Consider the following 26,217-nt stretch of genomic DNA (forward strand, 5'->3'; position numbering starts at 1 on the left):
GATATCTTATGTTCTTCACTTCTCCCTCTCGTGACGTAGCGCTTGCCGTCTTGGCGGAGCCGATCGCGTGGAGCGGCTTCCTCTCGTGTCTTTGATATGAGAGCAGCCTGCCCTCATCTCCGTCCTTACCAGCAGTGGTGCCCAAGCCCTACCATGTTGACATTGCACGAGAAAACCTGGCCGGCACCCTCCATGGTAAGTATACTCCACCATGTTAACGGCGGGGAAGGGGTGTGTGTCGACCTTCATGGCGTACCGGTTGAAAATTAGCCGTCCATTTTCTATCGCCATTTGGATCTCGCCGACGCCACACCCTTCGGCCGTTAGTGGTGTGGGTGAACGTGTTATGCCACTTGCGTATGGCTTTCCGTTCAGCTCTCCGCACCGTAGGAATCTTGTGGCCATCGGGTACCTTTATATGCTTCTCCGTGAGTAAGAGATCGAAAATCTGCTCGCTTTGGTCACATCGAAGTCAAACCCTTTTGGAGGGCCTTGTGGCTTCACCCATTTGCAGGACACGGGGCCTCGCCGCTCGAGTCCATTCAGCCACTGCTACCTCTCGATCTCCCGCAAGCACCTTCATCCTCGTCCGCCTCAACCAGGGCCACCGCTCGCTTGAATTTGTCCCGGTAAACATCCGGGTGGCGCTGTTCATATGCCGACGCCTTCGCACCATGTGCGCCAATGAAGGGTAGTCTCGCTTGGGAGGCCACGTCCTTGATCGATCGCTTCTTTTTCACTTACGTGAACCGAATAGCATCGGTTCCTCACGGTCCCGAAGCGCCGGATGTATTCCGACACCGTTTCCCCGCGCTCTCGTCGTACTTGTGCTAAATCGGCAATGCCAGCCCTCGAAGCCTCCGAGTGATACCGCTCATGGAACCGCTCCTCCAACCGCTTCCAAGTCCGGATTGAGTTCGGTGGCAGCGATGTGTACCACCCGAAAGCCGATCCCGTGAGGGACCGTGCGAAGAACCTCACACGCAGCTCGTCCGACGCCGAGATCGTGCCCAGCCGTGCCAAATATCGGCTCACATGCTCGATGGAGCTGGAACCATCCGATCCACTAAACTTTGTGAAGTCCGGGAGCCGATATTTGGGTGGTAGCGGGATCAATTCGTACTCGTTGGGGCACGGCTTGGTATAGCCGAACGTCTTCCTTTTCGGCATCATGCCGAACTGATCTTTCAGGATTGTACAAATCTGATCCGCGGTGATAGCTGAAGGTGTCGAACCCTGAAGATTCGCCGGGGTGGCATACTTAACCAGCCATGCTTGCTTTTCCAGCTCCGAGCCAACCGCAGGAGCTGGGCTCGGAGGTTTGTCGGAGTGGCGTACTTAGCTAGCCACGTTTGCTTCTCAAGATCCGCTCCCGACGTTCCTCCCGCCGTTCCAGCAGGCCCCCGCCGTTGCAGCCCGGTTCGAGAGTGCCTGTGTGCCGCAGCTCGGCACATATGCGCACGCGTATCCGTGCGGGATCTCCTTGGGCGCCTCGGTAGGAATTGGTAGTCACTAGGATCACCACCAATTTTGTAGACGACGTATGCCGATGAGTTCGGCACTTCCGGTGCTGCCCATGCGAACGGCAGCGGTGGATGGGACCGGAGTGGCATCTCTCCTTTGTAAGTCCCCGCAGCTGGTCCCGACGGCGAATACCGATGGCTCATGATTTCCGGATCACGCGCGAGCGACACGCTCTAAAGTGTTCACCAGTGCTCTCGAGTGGCGGTGCAGCGAATGAGCCACCATGTAGTTGATCTCCCGACGCAGCGAACCGGGTGCGTTCTTCCGACGGAGCGGACATGTCCACTCCATCGAGTGCGCCTTCGGTGAGAACCCCTTCCACCCGACGCCATGGGAGCGGGTTCCGTGGAAAGAGCCGATGAGTTCGGCTTCGAGGACCGCCTTGATCTCGTCATGCTTCTTCTTGAGCTCGTCGGCCGATCCTCGTACTTGACCGGAGTGCTTTCCGCCATCTCGGATGTAGATGGCGATGCGGTGGATGTCGAAGGTTGTCCCACCGAGCGTGCCAGAATGTGTTGCGGTCAGAAACCCACCGGCGGGCAGCGACTGGCAACACCGTAGAGCCGGGAACAACTAGGGCTGCGGCTGGCCCCAGTCCCTCGCAGCGACGGCCCGCAAAGCCTTCCGGTCACACGTCCGATGCCTGTCGCAAGGGCGTGCCACCCGACCTATACCCGGTCGGGAAGGTGTTGGATGATGCCTCGCTTAGTTTCCTGCATGGCATACACGTAAACGTTAAATACGAGCCCCGATCGGCTCTCAGGTTATCTCCGTGAATCGGCTCAAAGAGCCGATCCACCCATGATTCGTACGAGGTGCACGAATATATGGTGGTCCCGCTTGATCAAGATAAAGTTAAAGCGATCTACGACGATTTAGGGTTTTCACCGCATAATCGGATCATCCTACTCACGATTGGGCCTCGCGCTCGCGTACGGTGATCGTAAGCCGATCCTAGACAGGGCCTAAAAACCAACACGAGGTTGATCCCCGAACATCCTCGTCTAGGGCTAGCAAATTACACCCTACACGCCGCCGGATCCTCCAACCCTTTGTAAGGCCTAACTATTGCGGATGTTAAACTAATCCTTGAAGAACAAGGAGCAACCGTAACGGATCGGATCTACTAAACTATGATCAAGCGGGTGCCGCCCCTACACCCGAGATAGGTGTAAGGGCGGCTAGATGTGTAAGGGTTGCACTACGACGAGATATGATACGAAGAACAATGCTAACCCTAACACATCTAAGATAACTACGTTGCTCGCCATCAAAAAGGCTTCAAGCACGAGCAACGCATGAACAACGTGGGTAGGCTTGTGCTGCCTAGATCGCAAGATGCGATCTAGGCAGCATAGTGCTTACCGGAGAAACCCTCGAGACGAAGGAGTTGGCGATGTGCCGAGATTTGTTTGTGTTGAACGTTGGTTGTTGTTTATTTCATAAACCCTAGATACATATTTATAGTCCAAGGGACTTTCTAATTCGGGCGTGCACCTAACCGTGCACGGGTAAAACTCTAACTCCTAACCGACACGTAATCTAATATGTTACAGATACAAGAGCAAACTAGCCCAAACTTTGCATGTAAGGCCGATTCACGTATTTCTTCCATGTATATTTTTCAAATCCATCTTGATCGCGGCCCACCTCTAACTCGGTCAAATTCTGGTGATAACAGCTCTTAGGTTCTTACCTGATTCTAACTCACAAAAATGTGTTCCTTCTCCGAAAGTAGCATATCATAATAACTAATCAGATTTTAAATATATCATATGTGAGCATAAACAAATACCTGATATGAAACTCTATTGGACGGATTGCACCCAAAACCTGTGTTTTGTTTTGAGATGATTTGTGCTCGTATTTGAACTCGTGTAGGTCTTCCTCTTTAAACCCTAAGCAAAGAGCCTCCTTTTCTTTGTTTGGGAAAGTGAGGCCGCCTTTTTGTATCTGTGTCGGCTTCCTCCTCGCTCCGCTTCCCTTCTACTGGAAGCCAAAGGCAAAGCTGAGGCGAGACGAAACCCCTCTTCCCCAATCCGCTCCAATCTCCATGGCGCAAGACGAGGTCTCGGAGTCCTCCTCCTCCCCCTCCGCCTCCTCGTCGGGGCCGGCTGCCCGTCTCAACGCCGCCGCCCCGGAGTTTACCCCCCGATCCGCCGCCCAGCACCAATCCCATCCCCATCGCCGCGGGCCCCACAATCACTACCACCACCAGCCGCATCACCATCACCAGCACCGCCACCAGTATCACCACGGCGACGATGAGGGCGATGCCGCAGGGGTGGTGGAGAGGGACGCTCAGCTCGTCCTGCCCGAGGAGCTTGCTCGCCGGGTCGTCAAGCAGGTATTTTTTTTTCTTTCTTTTCCGCCGATTGCCACGAAATCTGAAGTGCCTCGTAATAAAGTTCGAATCTTTGGCAAAAAGAAGTGAGGTTTACATAGGTTTTTGTTAAGACATAGAGAGAGAGTTGTACTGGTGGTCTATGATTCGATTGTTTGCTTGCCCGCGTTACACATGTATCATAGCATCATGCGTTGGCAAATGTAGTTTTTTTTTTTGCTTCAAATATGTTGACAAACATAGACCACTGTCAGATATCGACATTCATGATTTTTCATGAATTGCTCAGCAATTTCTCTCATCATTTATCTGATGATAGGTTCTCCCCGTGTTACGTTTCTTAACTATTATATGGATAACTAATCCAGTTGTACAGATCTATGGTGGTGAAAGTGTACTCTGGTATAGTATCCATTGATAAGTAAGGATGGACCTGAGAGTGGTGGGTGGGGCGTAGATATAATAGGACGTCTGTTGAGCAATGATGTTCTTCTAAAAAGCTAAATTGCAAGTCTGCAACTAATTTTTTTTTGGGAGGATACTGTGTATTCCCCGTAATATGGGGGATGGAAAGAACTTGCACAGACTGTTCTAGGGTTAGGGTTAAATGAGAGAAGTAGAACGACAAGTTTACATGCACGTCAAGTCATAAATATTTGGCGGATATATGATCCTCCATTGAATTTAGTAGCCACAGTTACGGTATGTCAAATAGAGGCCATAAACAAGAGAAAAATAAACTTTTTCTCGTTTTATTTTATCATCTTCTACACCCTTTCTGTTTTATTTCATCTACTCTCAGATATACTTTTTTTTTTTACTTTTTGTACTTGGTTCACCTTTTACTCTTTCCTATTTAGCTGTCTATTAATATAATTAAATCGTAATCGTTGATTCATATGCATTTTTAAATTGTGTGTCCATCTGATATTGTAACATATTTGAAAACATGACAGGTGGAATTTTACTTCAGTGATGTCAATTTGGCTACAACTGACCATCTGATGAGGTTTATTACTAAAGATCCAGATGGATTTGGTAAGTTTGACCTGTGAAATATTAATAAAGCGCCTGATCATGCTGTTTACTTTCATAAAATATTTGATGGCTAAAATCATTTGAATTTATTATTTGTGCAATATGTAACATGATGATAAAATTCTTGCAAATGCTGATATATATAGCCTTCATCCAGCTATTATTTTCTTCTCGTAAATTTATTTGTTACTAATAAGTAATACATACACGTTTAGGGTACTAGTATTGAGAGGTAATCTTGTTCTGCTGTAGGTGAGGGAGTATAGGACTATAGAGTACTGACATGTTTGAAACAGGGAAAATGTTGCTTTAAATTAGTATCTAATATGCTTGTATTATTTTTGCATCATTAATTTATTACTGGGAGCTGCATGCCACTTGTTCTCTCTTTCTGTATTAAGTTTTGGCAGATAGCAGTTGATACTTCTCCATATTATGACATGATTGACCGTACATGATGGATGTTGTTGACTTATCTGTCTGGTGATATTGACATTTATTTTCAAAATGAATATATTGATTATACTTTTGTTCTGTTCTACAGTGCCGATGTCTGTAGTTGCAACATTTAGGAAGATTCGGGAATTAATTGATAGATCCTTGTTGCCTGCTGCGCTAAGGACATCAACGGAGCTGGTAAGGATCTCAACCATATAGTATTATGTTTATCTGTTTACTTGTTCTTTTATATGTATATTTTTCTAGGCCAGTTATGGTTTCATTAGTTAAATCTTGGAGATGGCTGCCTCAATGCAGCCATGCAGGGATGAGGCCAAAAAAAACAATTGTTTTGAAACCTGTACTATGTTATTGGAAAAGCTATCCTGTAATATAATACATTCATGCTCTTGTTCAAATATCTCCTGATCTTACTAAGAATACAACTTTTATAGGTAGTTTCAGATGATGGGAAGATGGTGAGGCGCCGAGTGCCCTTCTCTGACGTGGATGCTGAAGAAGTTCAGGTTAGCAATCTAAATTAGCCAAGTATTCCATTTGCTATATCATGTTTCTGAAATCTTATGTATTCTTTGTGCGCAGGCTCGCATTATTGTTGCTGAAAATTTACCTGAGGATCATCACTATCAGAGTCTTATGAGGATTTTCTCAGCTGTTGGGAGGTATGGATGTCTGTTAGGTGTTAGCATGAGTAATTGCCAAATGCAATGTTGAACACATCATATTATGACATTATCGATTTTGCAGCGTGAAGTCAATACGTACCTGCTATCCGCAACCGCAAGGGATTGGTACCTCTGGACCTGCTGCTAGCAAATCATCAAGGATTGAGAAGCTGTTTGCTAATAAGGTCTGTATAATGATCTACCTCTCTACGATCGCTACAGTAGTACAATTCGATGAATGATTTCATAGGTTATGAAGCAATTAATCTGCTGTTTGTAAGATCTTTTATTATCTGTTTCTGTTGGATCCACTAATGTTTCTAGTCTGCTGTACTTGCAGCTGCATGCTTTTGTCGAGTATGGAACTGTTGAAGCTGCTGAAAAGGCGGTATGTCAGCTTGACTGCTATCTGGTTGTTTTTTTGCACTTATCAACATTTAAAAGAACACTCTTTTTCATGTAGGTTGCTGAGTTCAGTGGTGGGAGAAACTGGAGAGATGGGCCAAGAGCCCGTTCGCTGCTTGGTTGCCTGGTGCGTTAATGATTCCTGGCCAATGCATGTGCTTTTCATTGTTCATTCTATGTTCTTTATAATTTTTTAAAGTAATCAGAAACTGATGGGGACTGTGGAGCAGATTGCACATAAAGCTATTCTATGATTTCCTCTTGTCTATCCTACTAATTTGGCTAGATCTGTCCTTACATCTGGAATATTGGTTGTCCACTCACATCACTGTAGTTACATACTTGATTGACAGTATAAGCCTGTCCAGTGAACATTTCATCTGAGGACTTCTTAAAAGACTTACTTGAAAATTCGCTGGATCGGTATTATGAAAATGCTTAATTATAAAGTCAGACATGTGTTGACATTTAGTTTTGTTACCTTTCACTAGAAACATGGGTTGGGTCAAGGAAGAAAAGGTGGAGATGAGGAGGCTGCAGATGAATATGATCCTGACACACCTCATGATTATGAAGCAGAAGATATGGCCCAGGTATTCAGATAAGCTGCTGTCTAGTCCATCCGTTCCAAATTAATTGATGCAGATTTGTCTAGATACGTTATTACTACATTTTGTTGATGCATCAGAAACTTCATAAAGGATGGATAGTCTAATGGCTTGTATCATCTTACAGGCCGAGGATGGTTTCTATGACAAATCTGGAATGGGACGTGGGAGAGGACGAGGACGCGGGGGAAGAGGCCGTGGCCGGGGCCAGTACCATGGCCAGAGCCGGGATGGTGGCCATCCAATCGGCACTCCTCCATCGAATCACAGTGCTGAGCATCCGGTGGTGCCGAAGCCGCCTCCTGGTCCGCGTATGCCAGATGGCACAAAAGGATTCGCCATGGGGCGGGGGAAGCCACAGCTCAACGCTTCTTAATGTCAGTTGAAGCCTGTTGCCCTGTTTTGAGGGGCTGGCAGAAACATGGGATGTTCTAGCTTAGATGCTTCACGTTTTGCTGGTTCCATTTTGGTGTGAGCCCCTGAAACGGCAAGGATGTTATGCCAGGTGCATGCATGTATACTGCTGGACATGTGAACCTGTCTTTTGATCTGAAGGGCGGTAGTTGGAAGTACAAAATCTTATACTCGAGTACTTGACAAATTCAAAGAAAAGGAGTATGCGATGGGAGGAGCAAATTTTACATGGTTGTCTTTTGGAACTTTGATTTTTTCACATTTGCAACATCTGCAAACAACGCATAGATTTCAATAGTTTTTGCTTAAACCGTCATGTTTCTGAACATGTAATTTGATGATACATATTCCCCATTCACTTGTCTGCAAACCTTGGTCGTCTCCGCTCGTTCTTCCCATCTGCAGCTCTCATTCCCTTGGGCCGCACAGCCTCACCGGCAGGCTCGCCGCCAGTGCCAGGTACAGCTTTTCCCTTCGCTGGTAAAACGTTCTTCCTGCTATCTGCCTGCGGCTTATTGAAACCTCTCGCTGTGGGGCACGGAGGTGGCCGCCTTGACCCGATACTTTCTCCTTTGACGTCCGCACCAAATGCAGGACCCCTAGATCGAGGTCTTACCACCATCGTCGATAGTGCACCGCGGCGGGTGAATGCAGACCCAGTCGTGAGCAGGTTCTTGGGTGCCATGTATGGGACTTCTTCTGGGCTCTCCACTGTCTCTGTCGTTGCATTTGCACTGCTGTCATGGGTTGCATAGAACCTGTCCGATTGTTTCTTGCCTGAGTTGCTGCTTGTAGGAATAGCAGCTCTAGCTGTGCTTCTGCTTGCAGGAGTTGTAGCTCTAGCAGTCACACCAGCTGGCTTCTGCTGCCTGCTGGGCAGGGCAGTGTGGGTTGATCTCTTGTCGACTGGTGGAGCCCCTCTGGACAAGTTCTTCATGGGTGAAGTACCAGGTGGAGATGATGCCTTTTTGGTCCCCTCTGGCCTGCCTAAGAACTGTCGTGGATAGGATTCAAGAAGAAAATCAAGTCCAGATAACAAAAATTAATCAAACTCAGTTTTCCAACAATGGATAACTATGCGTAATTATAGGAGATTTAGCATTTAGTATATATACCCTTGAAGCAAAAGGTTTCACCGGTTGCGGGATCGGTAGCTCCTTCTGGAGAACCATCTTGGAGGAGTTGGCTTCCACCTCAAGGGAAGGAAACAGAGATGCAGCTGGAGGGGTCTTCAGCCTGAAGCAAGACACTTGTAAAAACCGATTCGAGTAGAGTACACATATTTTCTTAGACCTGATGAACCTACCAGTCATAGTCATGCTTCTCGGCGATTGGCACGAGGAAATCTCTCCTGCCCGTGGGAGGTTTAGACATGTGACCACCTAGTGAGACAGGAACGCAAACACTGCAGTGAGTTTCATCAAAATTGCATATGGTTATTGAGGGACTCATGCCTGGTTAGTCAGAAAGATTATTGGATATGGATATGTTGTGGACAACCTGACAACATTGGTAGGAACACATATTCTTAGACATCAGCATGCGTATGAAAATGGCTGCAAGCAAGGATCAAAGATCTCACCTTGTATAGCGTCAAACTCGACGGAGTACATCGGTTCCAGGAGATTCATATCCGTATCTTTCTCATGCTTGTACAGCTCCCTGAAGAAAACTATGCTCTCATCTTTATCTTTCTGAACTGCGGATGGGACCTTAGCTTTGCCCATCCCAGCAATTCTCCTCATGCGGTTCATCTTCAACAAACAAGGGTAGTCTTGTTACATGGGTTGGAATGATTAGACGTATGGAGATTTTGACAAAGGCTCCATGAATACTACCCAAAAGACTCCAAATCTGCCGGCGATTCCAAAGCGATTGTTGTAATTATGGGAGACAGCTTACACAAATATAATTAATCAGTTGGTGATGTCGATTGGTCGATGTGACTATTGGAAATGATTAACTGGTTTTTTGAGGGATTACACGCTTTGCTGTTGTTTTCTAATTGTTCTCTAATTGTGTATTGTCTTTTTGTTGTTGTCTCTAGTGCTTGTCATTTCTAGTTTTATGGCATGTTTTTATCACACTAAACTTTTTTTGAACACATGAAATTTAAGATAGTTTAGGGTTTATCAAACATGCAAGTGATTTTGGATGTGTGAAATTTTCTATCTAGAATATACAAATACAGTGGAGCAGATGAAGCGAATGATATGGGATATGATGCTACACACCTCAGTTTGAGTCAGCACAGGAGGGAAGGGGCATCAGTAGAAACTTCTTTTTGTTGGACACCGTTTGTATTGCTGGGGCGATGTGTTCTGACCAAGTGGAAATACTCCCCACCTTCTTTTCAGCGTCTTCCCAAGTCTGGCCTAGCTTCGCTTGATCGGGTATTGTCCAGGGTCTCCTCCCAGCCCTTATAACACGAGGGGACGAGCCTCCTTAGAAAATTCTTGCTGCTGGATTCTGTTATCGTTGATCGAATGCTTTTCTGCGGGACAGACGAGACCGAGTGGAAATACTCCCCACCTTCCTTGCAACGTCTTTGCAACTCAGGACAGCCATATCACTACACCACCGCATAGAATTTGGGGCACTTCTCTTAGTGGCACTTCTCAAAGGTGCGGCTAATAGTAGGCAATTTGTGGCACTTTTTAGAAGTGCCCCTAATTGTATATAATTTGTGGCACTTTTTTAGAAGTGCCCCTAATTGTATACAATTTGTGACACTTTTCAAATGCCTCAGTAGATATATACCTATTGAGGCACTTCTCTTTATGCCCCAATAGATATATACCTTTTGGGACACTTCTAAGTGCCACAATTTATCATTACTCACTTGATAATTATGTACAACCTATAATTAAACAACATTGTAATTAAACACGAATAAACACAACATTCCATACATACTAACATTGCAGTTCATACATATTTACACACATTCATACTAGAATTAATTAACGTTCATAGATTCATGAAAATATTCATAAGAGTTGGGAAAAGAGTATGAAAATCCTTATCAAGCATTAGTTGTTTCCTAGGTTAGTTGTTTTCTTATTGTTTTATTTGCGGGCTTAAAAATGATCAAGGGTTCGAGGAAAAGTTTGTTTTACAAATTCAAGTAATGTTCACGTACGGTATTAGAAAAATATTCATGAGGTAATTTGGGTTAACAAAATATGTCCACAAATACAAATAATATTTCGCAGGGTTCGTGAAAATATTTACGAGTCTTGAAGAAAACTTCACGAGTTTGAATATTTCAAAAAATTCTACGAGTTCAAAAAATCTTTACAAGGTTTGTAAATGTTTCATGCGTTTAAAATTTATATGTTCACTGATTCAAAAAAATCACAGGATTTTAAAAATACATCCTGGGATTAAGAAAATTTAACCTGATCAAAATACGTTTACAAGCTATGACAAGAATGTAGCCGTGAAAGAACAAACTACAAAACGAATGGGGATGGGAGTGCGAGGCATGGAACTAAAATTCATTCTATTGTGTCGAATCGATAAGCGTGACACATATAACTTTTTTTGACAGAAACACAGACAACTAAAAACAACGAATGTACAGTACCTATTTTATATTGTAGAAACAGTTGAGCGAGCGGAACAAAATTGAAAGAACAGAACGAAATAGTCGAAACACACGGAAAAGTTGAACGTGTCGCTACCTATCGTCCATTGGGAGATCGAAGTCGTTCCGCTTTGAGCCCTGAAAAAAAAGGACCTGCCGACTCCTCATCCCCGCACGCTAAAAAAAGGACTCCTCGTCCCCTCGATTCCCCATCTCCTGCTCGCTGCCCCGGCCGCCGCTCGCCGCTCGCTGCCCCGGCCGCCGGTTCGCCGCCTCCGACACTGCAGCCTGCTGTCCAAGCTCCTCCACCATATCCTCTTCTAGTTCCTCGCCGCCTCGATTCTCGCCCGTGCCCGTGCGAGCGACCACGGGAAACCCTAGCCGCCACCCTTGCCGGTCATCCAGGGCATCTCCGGTGGCTCCCAGCGTCGCCACCTGCCGGTGTGGCTCCGCCAAGGTCTCCTCCGCAAGCTCCTCTCCGCCGCCAGGCCGCCATGCCTCCTACACCCACGCGGCAAACCCTAGTCGTGGGATCTGGCGGCGGTGCTGGCGGTGCTGCTGCGAACACCAGCACATCCCGCTGCATCCTCAACGCCCGTGGCCTCAACCTCGACTTCCCGACCCTCCTCCTCGACGGTCTCGACTTCCAACTTGAGCCCCTGCTCGACCTAGCTGTCCCGGCCTCCCCACGGTGTTGTGGTGGTGCATTGCTGCTGCTGCTGATGATCCAGTACTACCTCGGCTACCTCCACGACGACTACTACGTCTTCCTCGCCTACGACCTCAGTTTCCGCTGCTGCTGGACGGGGGTGGTTTCACCGAACCATAACCATGGTGGTGGTCGCCATCCGTCAGGTAGTTCTTCAACTTTCCACTGCTCTTGCTCATGCTCAGTGATCCGGTGTAGGTGGTCTGGTTACTGACCCACGGTTAGTTTTATAATTAGGACTAAGGTGGTGATTCCTGGAAATGTGCTAGCTAGATAGGTCCTGATTAGGCTCTAGCTGTTGTTTATGCTTGTGAATAAATGTTGTGCTGGATACACAAATATATGCTTCTAATAATATGATACACATGAGGCATTCCTCAAACAAATGCGTATGTGAGGTGCTGGAGTCCATACATAGAACAAATATATGCTGGTGTTGGGATAGCTGCCATGGAACTCTTTTGCAAGCTCACCTTATCATAAAGGCGATGTGAATGCCCTAGCAATTGTGTCTTGTCAGCTGATGGACAGGTTGGTATCATTGCTGAAACATTTGTTAGCTGGATTAACTACACTTGCGGAAACTTCTGTCTTTCTTATTTTGTGTGTTCTGCCTTCGAACTCTTAAGATGCTATAGGTGCAGTAGGTAAAGCACATATAAGTTGGAAAGAGGCTTTGGCAATTAATTGTGGTGTTTCATTTTTCTTCAATTCAAAACTCCTTGAGTCAAGCATATCTTACCTACTGCTTTCCTTTGCTTTCTAATTCAATGGTTGCTCTCTAGGTAATTTTGTACAAAGCATCGAAAGTAGTACTCTCTACACAAAATAGAGTCGCTGAAGAGATTTCCTTCTCAGAGTATGATGTTTACTGCTGACTCGTCCAGTCGATACTATGACAACAAAAATTAAGAGGTGCTTTTCTTCGGTTTCTAATCTATATGCATGAGTTCTCCATGTGAAGCTTGCAACTGAAATTTAGCTTTTGGATTTTGCCATATGCTCTCTGGTTTACTAACTTATTCATGAAATCTTCTGAAATTGTGTTGGTCAATAGTAATAGTTCCTTTTGTCCTGATAAAGCTTTAATATTCTAATAAACCATTTAGAAGTTATTATTCTAATGGGTATTTAGCAGTTTTACTGAATTTCTAGCAAGTTCCATAAACTAAGTGAATGGTTATTGTTTAGTTCTAGGACCCCTATCCATTGAGGTTTCGAAACTTATAACAAATTAGGCATATGAAATTATGCTAATCCCTGTGGTCTTGCACCAGGTATCTCCAAGGATGACCAGACTCAGATCCAATGGCTACGAGACAGCCGAAGAAAAAAGTTGACCCATCCAGCATGCTCTCCTTGCTTCCACTCTTGGTACATGGCCAGTCTCCTGCACGTTTCCACAACAATTTACCTGAAAAGGTACCTATTCTATGAAGCGTTTACATGGCATATTCATCTCAAGAAAATAATTGTTTCTAGCTGATTAGGTGTCTTATATTAACTTCACATCCCTACTGTTATTTCTTTCATTTTAGAAGTCTAGAATTTGTTTTCTAAAATCGGGAAACTGATAAGTTCATTTTTCCTATATGTGTACTTGTGCTCAGTTGCATAGTATCTTTTTCCAATTAATCTTAGTTCATGTCTTACTGACATAATGAGTTACTTTTGCAGGTTTTGAGCCTGCAATCCAATGCTATTATGTTCATGTGCTCTCCTTAACTTGCAGTGAAGTTCCCAGTTTCTAGTAGAGGTAAAAGATGTATCCTTATTAATTAACTATGGAAGTGCTCCAGGCTTCATAGGCTTTCTTTATGAGCTCATGGCTATTTAAGCATTATATTAGATGATTGTTTCGTACTCAACTGGTATGTTGCAGTGAAGTTCACGGTTTCTTCAATTTTCTATTCTTTTATATTTCATCATCCTGAAATGTCACTCCTTTCATGCATACAAGTCTTATGATTTTTTTTTTTTTTTTTGCATATCATGGGCTTCTGGTTTATTAGATCTTTCATTACGCTGCATGTACCATTCATCATATCCATGTTATCACGAGGGTCTAAGATGCGTCTTTACAGGTGGTTGAGCCTTGCAAGGATGTCACAGATGAAGGCATCTGTATGGGTATACAAAATGCAACTGGTCCTAGTACTCTTTATCCCATTCTGAATGTTCTTATTTATGACAGCTTGTCATATACACTGAAAATGTTGTCATTGTTACTGATTTTACATAGTTACTGAACATGCTGTGCTGTAATTGAAGTTGTATGAATGTGCTGCTACATTTATGGTCACATGATATTGTGTGCATGCATACCTTTTTACTTAGATAGGCTAAGGCATGGAAGTTAGTTTGTATTGTCAGTAAGCTATTATTAATAAGCTCTTTAATTACATGATGCCCCTGTCTAAGTCACTCCTTTTTGGCAGATCAGATAGAACAAAAAACCGATGAATTTTGTCATTGCAAGTAACCATTTTGGCCACTGCCATTTGAGGTATTTGTTTTGGCTGATCAGATAGAACAAAAAATCGATGAATTTTGTCTATAGAAGTAACCATTTTGGCCACTGCCATTTGAGGTATTTGTTTGAGAATAAGCTCTGCACGCACATGTTGATCACCCATGTTACATGGTACGTGGATACATATAAGCTCTGCACGAACATGTTGAGCACATATATTACATGGTACAACCACTCTTAATTATCATGATCTGAACTTGCAGTGATCTTATCTATGTTTTCTATTTCTAGAGGGTTAATAGACAGAATGGAAGCTGCTAAATAAAACGCGTGACTGGTACCTCGTGTCAACACTCTTGACATCAGTTCTCATACTTACAACTAACTGGTACCTCGTGTCAATTTCTAGGGAATTATCAGTGAATATGAATGCTAGCTGAGGAACAGAAGCTGCATTTCTACGGAAATTAAGCTACTATTGGAGAATCCATGGTTCCAAGGGGTTCTTGACTTCCTAATAGTGGACTTGACCCTGTTCCTGTTCACCTTTGCTATTCTCCTCTATCAAGCAATTCTAGTTGTCTTGTAGTGATTTCTATTAAAGAATATAGAGTTGATATCATTGTTACTGGAGTTGTATACTGATGTTTACGAAGTGAAATATCGCTGTCAGGATATGTATAATGTGGTGATGCCTTAATGTTGTGATATGTGGAATGGTAATTTCAGATTTTGTGCATGTATTCCATTTATTTGGGTCCTTCCTCAGAGACTCAGAGGGCCCCTAATTGGCTTTTGGGGCACTTGTCAAAGTGTCCCTAATTGGCTTTAGTGGCACATTGAGAAGTGCCCCTAATTGGCTTTAGTGGCACTTGTCAAAGTGCCCTAAATGGATTTTGTGGCACTTGTCAAAGTGCCCCTAATTGGATTAGTGGCACTTTGAGAAGTGCCCTAATTAGCTTTTGGGGCACTTCTCAAAATGCCCCTTATTACTTCAGTGGCACTTTACAAGTGCCCCTAATTGGATTTAGTGGCACTTTGAGAAGTGCCTCAAGATAGTGCCCCAAATATCTTTAGAGACGCAAGTAAAGGTGGCACTTTTAAAAATGCCCCAGTAGCTAATTAGGGGCACTTTGTTACTAATTAGTGGCACTTAGAAATGCCCCTAATATTTGACCGTGGTGTAGTGTATACTACTAGGGTTCCAAGGGCATGGAGCCGATCGCAGAGACCCTGCGGGAATTGCTCTATCCCTGGACAATGCGTAATCGACAATCGCTCTAGGCAAGTGAGGTGATACCATCAGGCAGTACTTTCAGGCATCTGCAGACACCGATATCAAGATTCCTCATCTTGACCAGATCTCCAAGGTTTGAAGGTAGAGCCACCAGTTTTTTGCAATCGAAAATTTTCAGTTGCTTGAGGGATGCAGGCAACTTCGGAACTTCCAGCAAACCGTGGCAGTTAATGATATCTATCCTCTCCAGCTGGGGCAGTGGAAAGGTCTCGTCAGGCGATGAAACGACCTTCCCCTCCAGGTTTGCACAACCGAAAATAGACAGGGAACGAAGGCGAACCAAGCTCCGGAGCTCCTCCATTGGCCAGAGCACAAGTTCGTTGCTTGAATTAATCGTCAGTTCTTCAACAAAGGCAAAGCATTCCCAATACCCAAGGTGCGATCTGGAAAATCCCGGCGATGTGACAAAGCAGTCGGGGCCATAAAGTCTCAAACTCCGAAGGGTTTCCAAAGCTCTTGTTTGACTTCTGTTTTGCTGTTCCTCTAGAGGCATGGGTACCATCATCATGTTTGCCAGCGAACAAACCTCTAACTTCTCCAGACATGGCCAAGAGCGCATAGGTGTTGGACAACTGTTGGTGTGTCTGTTGGGCTGTTTTCTTGTTCTCTGTTCTGGCCCATTTGGCCCAGCCCAGTCCTGACCTATATAAGGTGCTTCTATCTCTGTAACCCTAAGATGAGAGAGTTCCTCCCTGCAGCCTCCTTCTACCTCGAGTTAGGCCCTCACCTCTCGTCCACATGGTATCGAGCAAGGGGCGGTGAGGGCAGCGACGGGAAGGACTCGCCGATCCGGAAGCCTAGTCTGCTGTGGCAACTAGGAGGAAGAGGAAGAGGAAGGGAGCGAGGCCGCTGCGGCGGCAAGGAGGAGAAGGCAGTGACAAGTAAGGAGACGAAGAGGCATCCTGCGGGTAAGTCCTTTGGTGGTTCTGAGAGGTTAGTTTGGTGTCAAGCATGGGGGACAACAGGGATTTGGCCAAGGCTCTCGAGAAGCTGGCAGAACTTATCACTACCAAAGGAGATGGAGGAGGATCTGCTGGAGGGGGAGCAATCGTTCCCCATACCAACATCGGTCGAAACTTGAGCTGCCGGCGAACGAAATCAAGTTGGAAGGAGTGGCCAACTATCTCCGGTGGTCAAGGAGGGCGCCGCTGATTTTGAACTCGAAAGGGCTGGATGAACGTGTGAGTGGTGAAGCTCGCAGAACCAGCAGACAAGACCGAGTCCGGAATGGAAACGATGGAATGCCATAAATTCTCCGATTGTGGCATGGTTGCTTAACTCTTTGGTTCCTAACATTGCTGCGTCCGTAGAGGCACTCACAAAAGCTTCGAGGTATGGGATACCCTATCAAATCTTTATTCCGGAAAGGGGAACATTATGTTGATTGCTTCGAGATTGAGGATAAAGTGCATGACTTGCAACAAGGAAACAAAACTGTGATGGCATATGTGGCTGAGTTGCAGCATCTTTGGGGAGATTTAGATCATGTTGATCCTCTCGGAACTTGCCCATGGGGAATGTGTGAGTGCTGCTGCAAGCTCGGATTGAACGTCGGCGAGTCATGAAGTTCTTGAAGGGTCTTAATCAAGATTTTGAGGGGAGAAGGGCTGCTTTACTGCATCAAACCACTACCCCTTCTCTCAAAGAAGCCATTGCAGCTATGTCCGGAGAGGAAGTGCGTCCGAATATGACAAAGGGAAGCGATTATGTCCCTCATCCGACCTTCTACACTACCGAGAGACAAGAGATGAGAGACTGCTATACTTGCGGGCAGAAGGGACACTTGAAGCATCAGTGTACCTCCTTTGCTACATCCAGGTAGGGGGAGAGGAGGATACACACATGGCAGAGGAAGCTACGAGAGGAAGAGGTGATGGCAGAGGTAATGGACAGCCATATGGACAGCACTATGGAAGAGGTGGTGGACAACACTATGGCAGAGGTGGTGGACAACACTATGGCAGAGGTAGTGGACAGCCATATGGATATCGGTATGGCGAGGGTGGAGGACAAGCAGCACGCTATATCACCCAAGGCACATATGGAAGCGACTTCGCAGTCAACTACCGGTACCTCTCGGGGACAATCAAAGGAAGAAGGACAAAATGAAGCAACCTTTGGGAACTTTGCTCACTATGTCTACAAAGATGAAGGTAATATTGATAGAGTTTCTATAGCCACTCATAATGCTAATTCAGATTGGATTCTTGATTCGGAGCATCCAAACATGTTACTCGGAAATATTAGTGAGTTTGACTCTTATACTCGGTATCCTCCCGCACATAGAGGCACTATCCAAACAAGCAGATGGCACAGCACAATCTATAAAAGGGAGGGGTCGGTTCAATGTACACCCAACATAAAATTGTCATCAGTTCTACATGTTCCTGCTTTTCCAGTAAATCTGCTATCTCTAAGTGCCCCGATTGATCAGACAGGACTACCGTATAATAGTTGATAGATATATGTGTTTAATTCAGGAAAGGGAGAGCAGCAAGAAGATTGGGACTGCAACCAGGCATAGAGGTCTTTGGCACATAGATCGTGACAAGATGGGGCATGATGCTAGTTCGGTGCTTGCTGCGATTGTTGGAGGAAAGGAGAGTATGGCACTAGTTCATCAGTCCACATGGCGTTTGATAAAATGTTTCGAGTTTTTCCTGATGTAATGAATGGAGTGGACAAAACCAAATTATGTTGTGATGCCTGCGAATATGCTAAGCATACGAGAACCTCTTATGTTAGTAGAGGGATAGAAGTGTATCCCCATTTGTGTTAGTGCACTCTGATGTATGGACGTGTCCTGTTGTGTCAGTAAGTGGCATGAAGTACTTTGTGACTTTTATTGACTGCTATTCCAGAATGACTTGGATTTATCTTATGCGTCACAAAGATGAAGTGTTCACTTGCTTCCAGAGTTTTTGTGCCTATGTGAAAAACCAATTCAATGTTCAAGTGCAAGTGATCGGAACCGATAATGGTACCGAATATATCAACAAACCTTTTGTTGCTTTCTTATCTTCGCAAGGTATACTGCACTCGGACTTCATGTCCCGACACTCCTCCCCAGAATGGAGTTGCTCGAGCGGAAGAATAGGCACATCCTTGAAGTGGCTCGATCTCTTATGTTTACCATGAATGTTCCAAAATTCTTATGGAGTGAGGCGAGTTATGACTGCTACATATTTGATCAACAGAATGCCTTCAAAGATTCTAGGTATGCAGTCTCCTTGCCAACTCCTTCTCAATAACAATGACTTTGTTGTACCACCCAAACTCTTTGGCTGTACATGTTTTGTAAGGGATCACAGGCCATCAGTTGGCAAGCTAGATCATCGGGCTATCAAATGTATCTTTATTGGCTATTCCTCCGGACGTGAAGGGTTACAAGTGTTGGAGTCCCACCGATAGGAGGACATTTGTAAGCATGGATGTTACGTTTCGCGAGTCCGAACCATTTTATGACGGTGAGAGTGATCTTAGTGGCTTGTTCCGGGGCTTGACCATCTTGGTGATGCTCAAGAGGGGGAGCAACAACAAGGTGGTGATCAAGAGCAGCAAGATGGTGACCAACAACAACATCAACAAATTCCTATTGTTGCGGAGATTCCTGCAATTCCTGGTACACCTACACCACCTAGACCCGTACCACCACAAAGATGGCTGCAGAATCCACTTGTGTACTCTAGAAGACAAGTACAAAAGGAACAAGTAGATGCACTGGAGGAGCAACAAGATCAGGGGCAGGGGGAGCAGCTCATTGGACCAGAAAATCAAGGAAGCACAAGTGTAGATTCTGCAGAGGAGAATCAATCTCGACCGAGTCCAATAATAGCCTAGACTTGCCAATTGCAATAAGGAAAGGGATAAGGAAAGTTGGGCCCCCAAAGCGACCGAGTTATGATGACTATGACATAGGAAATTATATTTCTTACGAGGCATTATCACCCACTTTTCGGGCTTTTGTTGCTTCACTGCAAACTGTATCTGTTCCTAAGGATTGGAAGGCAGCCAGGTTGGACCCAAGATGGTGCAATGCTATGATGGAAGAGTTAGAGGCCTTGAAGAAAAATAAAACATGGGAGTTGACAGATCTCCCTAAAGGAAAGAATCCAATGAGGTCGTAAGTGGATCTATTCTGCAAAACAAAATGCGAAGGAAAAGTGGAGAGATATAAGGCAAGACTTGTGGCAAGAGGATATAGTCGGACTTATGGCATTGACTATGATGAGACATTTGCACCGATGGCAAAAATGAGCACTCGTCGAATTTTGATCTCTTGTGCAGCAAATTTCGGATGGCCCTTGCATCAACTTGATGTCAAAAATGCATTTCTGCATGGTGATCTTCAAGAGGAGGTGTATATGGAGATGCCACCATGGTTTGTCAGACCTGAAACTAAAGGGAAGGTATGTAGACTGAAGAAATCTCTATATGGTCTCAAACAATCTCCACGGGCCTGGTTTGACAGGTTCAGACAAGTGGTGTGTGGCATGGGTTATGATCAATGCAATGGAGACCATACCTTATTTTACAGACATTCGGAGCGTAAAATCACTATCCTTGTTGTGTATGTTGATGATATTATCATCACGGGAGATGATGTTGTGGAAATCGCAAAGCTGAAAGGATGCTTGAGTCGAGCCTTTGAGGTGAAAGATTTGGGAAAACTTAGATACTTCCTTGGAATAGAAGTTGCAAGATCGTCAAAAGGGATATTACTATCTCAAAGAAAGTATACATTGGATCTCTTAGATGATATGGGCATGCTTCGAGGTGCCGAGTGGCTTCAACACCTATTGACCGTAACACTAAAATCACAGCAGAGTTCGGGGAACCCATAAACAAGGAGAAATATCAAAGACTTGTTGGAAGACTAATATACTTATGCCACACGAGACCGGATATATCATTTGCAGGTGAGTGTAGTGAGTCGCTATATGCATGATCCGAGGGATGGACACTTGGAAGCAGCTCAAAGAATCTTGAGATACTTGAAGGGCACTCCGGGAAAAGGAGTGTTGTTTAAAAGTAATGGACACCTAAATGTAGATGGATATTGTGATGCGGATTGGGCTAGTCGCTTAGATGATCGAAGATCCACCTCGGGTATTGTGTTTTTGTTGGAGGAAATTTGGTGTCATGGAGAAGTAAGAAACAATCCGTTGTCTCGAAATCAACGACGAAGCTGAGTACGTAGCTATGTCACAGGGCTCGGGTCAAATGTTGTGGGTACGAAACCTTCTAAGAGAGCTGAAAATTTTAAGGCAAGGAAGCTTGAAAGTGTGGTGTGATAATATGTCCGCCATAAACATAGCAAATAACCCTGTCCAAAGCATGAGCGAACTAAACATGTGGAGATAGACAGATTCTTTATTAAAGAAAAGATTGATGCAGGGATTATCTCATTGGCTTATGTGAGATCGGGACAACAGTAGCGATCGTTTAACAAAGGGACTGGGCTCAAAGGAGTGTAATCTAGCTCTGTGCCAAGATGGGGATGATTGACATTTATCACCCATCTTGAGGGGGAGTGTTGGACAACCGTTGGTGTGTCTGTTGGGCTGTTTTCTTGTTCTCTGTTCTGGCCCATTTGGCCCAGCCCAGTCCTGACCTATATAAGGTGCTTCTATCTCTGTAAACCTAAGATGAGAGAGTTCTTCCCTGCAGCCTCCTTCTACCTCAGGTTAGGCCCTCACCTCTGTCCACAGGTATGCTTGTAGACACCGTATCTTTTCCATAGTATTTGAGCTCAGACAATGTTGTTAGATGTGCGAGTGAACTAATTGGAGGACAACAGAGTCCTGCTATGCACAGATGTTTGAGAACGGGGCTCCCTGGAACGCTTGCAATCTTTGGGCAAAATTTAAGGTGTAGCACTTCTAGCATAGGAAACACTGTGGAGTTAATGGGCTCTCCCGCACTCGTTTTCCATCCATCTACCAAAGCTTGGTAAATTATATAAGGCCATCTCCTTTAACTTAGGGAAAATTTGCAGATGGGTATTGTATCCTTCTGTTTCCACCTCAGTGATCTTGCCTAATGTGGTTAGACTACTCAGATTTTCTAGAAACAGGTACTCAAGGGAGACTGACAACCATACTACAGGTAAATCCTCACATCTTGGGCAGTTGGAAACTACGAGTTTTCTCAAGCACTGAAACATCTGAGGGTCTCTCATCCATTGTGATACTTTTAGGCCATGGTATCCAGCTACCTCTAGAATTTGGAGATTACTGTGAGGTGCAAGACAATCCAGCACTTGTTCCCCGATACAAGCCTCATGTTCAGACTTCTCACCTTTGGAGCGTCCCCAATACAACGACAACTCCCTTATGCTTTGTTTCAAATGAATATTAGCTTCCTTTGCATTTTTTCCACTCTTCACTTTTCTCAAATTATACAGTTCCAATCTGTTGGCAAGATGTCGCAAGTCTTTGAGTTCACTAATCCCATGGCCATCTCTGCTGTCAACAACAAATGTTGTTAGTGTGTGAAGATTTTTCAGTAAACTAAATTTTTGTGGCATGCCTTCCAAACTATCGCATCCAAGAAGATAAATATGGACCAGCTTCCTCATAGCACTCATATTCTCTGGCAACAGTTGTAGTTTCCAGCAACCATTGAGTCTCAGTGTTTGCAAGTTATACAACAAACATACCGAATCCGGCAATCTAACAACTCCGGACTCGTAAAGGTCAAGATAACGTAAATGTTTTGCATTTAAGACCTGGTCATGGATAGTAGAAGGAACATAAACATCCAAGTGCTCTAAGCGACATCGGTCTTAACTTCTTGAGATTCTTGTTTGTTGTACATGGCTCTAAGAAAGTATGGAGATATGTCGTGCCTTTTAATAATCTGTTGATTTGTTCAACTTCAGTCCGTGTAATAATCTGCATGTGACGAGTATCTTTTACCGATGATCTCTGTTGAATCAAGTCCTCAGTGGTTGCACATTCATCTGTGACATCTTTCGCTAGGTCATGCATTAAATCATGCATTTTACAATAAATTTTCTTATGTCTTGTCGTGCCAAAATGAACTTCCTTCTCTTTCACATCTTGAAGAAAGGATCTCCAAACCAAATAATGGAAAATCAGTTCTCCTTTCTGGGACAAATCCATTGTTCCCTCTTCTTGAACAAAACCATTTGCTACCCATAGTTGGATCAACATGTCCTTCTCCATCTCAGAATCCTTGGCGTACACTGAACAAAAGGCAAAACACTGCTTCATTTCAGATGACAAGTGTCTATAGCTCAGTTTCAGTACAGATATTATCTCATCTTTGCTGCAGGCATTATCCCCTATACTTCTTTCTTCTATGGCCTTCCATTCATGCACTTGTTGTTTAGAACTCATCAAGCCACCTATCGTCTTCAGAGCAAGAGGCAGCCCCCTGCATTTCTTCACAATGCCTCTACCAATGCTGATCAACTCTGGTTGCTCCTCTACACCATTACAAAATGCTTTCCTTGAGAACAGTTCCCATGAATCATCTTCACTCAGACATGCTAGCTCATGGGGTTTAAGGGTGGCCATTATAGAGGCCACTTGCCGGCTTCGACATGTGACGAGTATAACACTTCCTGGTCCACCAAGAGAACATAACAGAGGTTTCAGACCATCCTCCCACTTTCTCTTCTCTTCATTCCATACATCATCAAGAACAAGCAGAAACCTCTTGTGTCCAATAACTTCCTGAAGCCGCCCTCGCAGCAGCTCGATGGTGTTGGGAAGATTGCATTCTTGTATGGTAGCCAATTCAATGACGGATTTCACAAGATCAATTGCTTCAAAGTTTTCTGAGACACAGTGCCACATGTTCAGCTGAAAATGTTGCTGAACCCTTCCGTCGTTGTACACCATCTTGGCAAGTGTAGTCTTTCCCAAACCCCCCATCCCAAAAATGGGCAGCACCTGCACCTTGCTCTGATCTTGTTGACGGAGCAATAGCTTCACAAGCGATTCCTTGTCGTCGTCTCTGCCAAAGATGTCAGCAGGGTCGTCCAATGCCGAGTACGTCTGTCGGTAAAGGAACTGTGGTGGCTCCATGCGCTCAACCAGTCCAAACTTGTTCATCTCCTCAACAAGCTCATCGATCTTCTTCAGGACGTTGCTCAGCTTCCTGCCCATGATAAGACGGAACAGCAGTGGGCTGTGGGACGTGAAGTGACAGAGTACCTTGCGAATGTTTGACTTGCCGATCTGCACCTCGCGGCGGAGCGCCTCATACTGAAAGTCGTCGAGGACGTCATTGGCCTCGTAGGCAACGGTTCTGAAGTCTTTCATCCACCTCTTGATGTACTGATTAGTCTCGCTCTTCATCTCGGCGTCGGCCAGCTTGTACTGGACGGCCAGCAGTTGGCGCTCGAGCTTATGGCGATCGTCGTCAACCCCACACATGCTGGTCACCCTCTGGACGAGGGCATCAGCGGCCTTGCCAGCTGCGGCGTGCACCACGGGGAGAAGCAACGTCTCGGCCATGTTAAGTCGATCACAGCGCTTCCTCGCGATGGTACTCTGAGCAAGCTATGAGAGAAGAAATGGGCGATGGGAAGCAAGGATATGCACATGAACCTGGACCACGTCCTTGAACGCAAGCTGATATTTTGAGTCGTCAACATCAACCATTAATTCATGTTGGACCAAAGAGTGGGCAGACTAGTTGTGGAAGCTGGACCAATGAGACGGTGACATTTCAGGATTAAGTGTACCAAGTTTAACCGCACTGTTTCCAAAATAATTGATGGCCGGAAACAAGACTTGGATTGCACGCGCTTTGACTAGGAGTATGCCACTCGTTTGGACATTTCAACAGGCATCTGATGGACGCACACCGACAGAAGAGGAGAGGTAACGGTATTTTTGTTGGTGCATGAAATCAACCAATATCAGTACGCCGCTGAACCACAAATATCCCAGGTCAAGTAAGGCACTGTTCTTCTTAGTTGCCCAGAAATCACGGTGCGAACCTGTATCGTGGAGAATTGGACTCCGTACAGCTCCGGTGTCCAAACAAAAGGTATATCAGCACTGTCCTCATACTCGCCATGTTGCCTTCATTAATTTAAAGCCGGGCTCAGCTCGAGCCTTCCGTCTCAACAAAAATTATACTATTAGTGGAGACTAACACCGGCAGATCCTCACAGATGCTGAATTCAGGTTTTTATCCTTGAGACCTTGGTAATCATACTTAAAGTCTGCATGCATCCGTAGTTGGCGAGGAGGCGAGCACAAGGGAAATTCTTCTAAAGATTTTAACTTAATGCTGAGCTGAAATATGTGGAACAAAGAATTGAAAAGCGACTTACTAGTTGGAGAGACTAGTTTTTGGGTCTTGAGCATTTAGAATCAAATTTCAAAGACGCACTACCGTGATATTCGACAACAGCTTGACCACTAAACTGAGGAGAGATGTCCAAGAGATGACCTCTAAACTGAGGAAAGGATTTAAGTCCGTGATACTTGAGCACAGACAGGGTCATTCAATCTGCTAGTGGCAGCATTCTGTTATGCTCAGTTCTTGGAGACCTGGGCTCACTGGAACACTATCAAGCACCGGGAACATTACCAAGTTGATCTTTGAGAGATTCTTCATCAATCTAGTGGCCGGTGAATCACTAATCAACGAGCAGGCAGCCGCCAGGTTTAATGATTTTGTGAGCATTTCTCCCTGAAGTTGGCTCGAAGACCTGTCCAAGACTGCCGTTGAACAGCTTGCATGCACCTCTAAGACCTGTCCAAGACGTCCGATCTTTGGGAGCTTGTCCGTGATCTATCAGGGCTGAGTCTGCATGGCCCATGCTCGGACGTGCAACGACCCAGGGAGCTGCAGAGCTGGTTACTCGATTGGCTGGGTAAGCTCACCGACAAAGAGGTCGCTGTCGCCATTATGACTCTTTATCAGATGTGGCTGGCTCGGAATGACGCCAGGGAGCAGGCTTCTATTGAGGATCCGGGCATGATTGCTAGGAGAACTCTTAACCTGATCGAGGAATGGCATGGACTGAGTAACATCTCGGCGACTGTGGCTCCAAGGAATGGGGAGCACTGGCTACCCCCGGATGAAGGATGGCTAAAGGTGAACGCGGACGGGGCGTTCCATGCAAGCTCAGGTGTTGGTGGGTGTGGCGCGGTTCTCAGGAATCATCATGGCGACTTTGTGGCGGGAACGAGCCATTTTTTGCCACGTGCGCCGGACCCCGAGCAAGCGGAACTTCAGGCTCGCAAGTGCGCCTTAATGCCGGCCAAGGAGCATAACATCGACAGGGTTCATCCGGGAGTCGACCGCCCGGGTGTTGTGGCAAACCGAGGAGTAGTGACTTTGATCGCTCTGTTCATGGACAGCTGATCCAGGAGGTGAAGTCGCTATTGCGGAGCTTTGCTGAACATCGAATTAGGCATGTGCGTAGATCTTGTAATGGTGTCGCGCATAGTTTAGCTAAGTATGGCTGCGTTAATAATGTCTGTATGGTTTGGGTGGGTACTCCACCTGACTTGATTGTGAACCTGGTGGCATCTGAGCATGCCGGTTTGAGTTAATATAAATGCAGCTTTGATCTCAAAAAAAAAAAAAGACTGCTCGGGCGCGCTTGGCACCGTGGTCAATTGTAGCTCGAGATTGAATATCTCGTCAGAATGAATGAACTAATCCTAACTGCGGAGATAACTGAACGATCTTAACCCT

General features: G+C 45.3%; 3 protein-coding genes and 1 pseudogene across 6 annotated transcripts; 2 read left to right on the top strand and 2 right to left on the bottom strand.

The window, feature by feature from the left end:
• The first annotated feature begins 3,490 nt into the window (after positions 1-3,490).
• LOC124649697 (la-related protein 6B-like) lies at positions 3,491-7,679 on the top strand. The gene is made up of 10 exons (XM_047189318.1): positions 3,491-3,871; positions 4,825-4,906; positions 5,451-5,542; positions 5,800-5,871; positions 5,948-6,027; positions 6,113-6,215; positions 6,371-6,418; positions 6,494-6,562; positions 6,927-7,028; positions 7,171-7,679. The coding sequence occupies exons 1-10, from the start codon at positions 3,578-3,580 to the stop codon at positions 7,417-7,419; spliced, it is 1,191 nt and encodes a 396-aa protein (XP_047045274.1). The 5' UTR covers positions 3,491-3,577; the 3' UTR covers positions 7,420-7,679.
• Positions 7,680-7,755: 76 nt separating this feature from the next.
• Positions 7,756-10,021, bottom strand: LOC124649803. The gene is made up of 5 exons (XM_047189402.1): positions 9,692-10,021; positions 9,040-9,211; positions 8,764-8,839; positions 8,573-8,693; positions 7,756-8,451 (listed from the first exon to the last, which is right to left on the bottom strand). The coding sequence occupies exons 2-5, from the start codon at positions 9,209-9,211 to the stop codon at positions 7,813-7,815; spliced, it is 1,008 nt and encodes a 335-aa protein (XP_047045358.1). The 5' UTR covers positions 9,692-10,021; the 3' UTR covers positions 7,756-7,812.
• Positions 10,022-11,509: 1,488 nt separating this feature from the next.
• Positions 11,510-14,967, top strand: LOC124649901. Of its 4 annotated transcripts, none has more exons than XR_006986876.1 (5): positions 11,514-11,901; positions 12,614-12,670; positions 13,033-13,177; positions 13,433-13,511; positions 13,840-14,967. XR_006986876.1 is itself a non-coding variant. In XM_047189566.1 (4 exons), the coding sequence occupies exons 1-3, from the start codon at positions 11,541-11,543 to the stop codon at positions 13,437-13,439; spliced, it is 513 nt and encodes a 170-aa protein (XP_047045522.1). In that variant the 5' UTR covers positions 11,510-11,540; the 3' UTR covers positions 13,440-13,511; positions 13,840-14,967. The 4 variants fall into 4 exon arrangements, 2 of the variants coding, with proteins under 2 accessions (XP_047045522.1, XP_047045457.1); XR_006986869.1 differs by having other exon boundaries at positions 11,515-11,901; positions 12,541-12,670; XM_047189566.1 differs by lacking the exon at positions 12,614-12,670 and having other exon boundaries at positions 11,510-11,901.
• Positions 14,968-15,445: 478 nt separating this feature from the next.
• Positions 15,446-24,337, bottom strand: LOC124649602 (annotated as a pseudogene).
• Between the last annotated feature and the right edge of the window lie 1,880 nt (positions 24,338-26,217).

Source organism: Lolium rigidum, chromosome 1, assembly GCF_022539505.1.
Source record: "Lolium rigidum isolate FL_2022 chromosome 1, APGP_CSIRO_Lrig_0.1, whole genome shotgun sequence".
Classification (NCBI taxonomy): Eukaryota; Viridiplantae; Streptophyta; class Magnoliopsida; order Poales; family Poaceae; genus Lolium; species Lolium rigidum.

What these genes read in the sequence shown, in the direction of transcription:
- LOC124649697 (XM_047189318.1), top strand. Translation starts at nt 3,578, where the DNA reads ATGGCGCAAGACGAGGTCTCGGAGTCCTCCTCCTCCCCCTCCGCCTCC. An exon ending in TTGAAGCTGCTGAAAAGGCG is followed by an intron (nt 6,419 to 6,493) that starts GTATGTCAGCTT and finishes TTTTTCATGTAG; the next exon opens with GTTGCTGAGTTCAGTGGTGG. An exon ending in AAGCAGAAGATATGGCCCAG is followed by an intron (nt 7,029 to 7,170) that starts GTATTCAGATAA and finishes ATCATCTTACAG; the next exon opens with GCCGAGGATGGTTTCTATGA.
- LOC124649803 (XM_047189402.1), bottom strand. Translation starts at nt 9,211, where the DNA reads ATGAACCGCATGAGGAGAATTGCTGGGATGGGCAAAGCTAAGGTCCCA. An exon ending in GAGAAGCATGACTATGACTG is followed by an intron (nt 8,694 to 8,763) that starts GTAGGTTCATCA and finishes GTCTTGCTTCAG; the next exon opens with GCTGAAGACCCCTCCAGCTG. An exon ending in TGAAACCTTTTGCTTCAAGG is followed by an intron (nt 8,452 to 8,572) that starts GTATATATACTA and finishes TATCCACGACAG; the next exon opens with TTCTTAGGCAGGCCAGAGGG.
- LOC124649901 (XM_047189501.1), top strand. Translation starts at nt 11,541, where the DNA reads ATGCCTCCTACACCCACGCGGCAAACCCTAGTCGTGGGATCTGGCGGC. An exon ending in TGGTGGTCGCCATCCGTCAG is followed by an intron (nt 11,902 to 13,032) that starts GTAGTTCTTCAA and finishes GTCTTGCACCAG; the next exon opens with GTATCTCCAAGGATGACCAG. An exon ending in ACAACAATTTACCTGAAAAG is followed by an intron (nt 13,178 to 13,839) that starts GTACCTATTCTA and finishes GCGTCTTTACAG; the next exon opens with GTGGTTGAGCCTTGCAAGGA.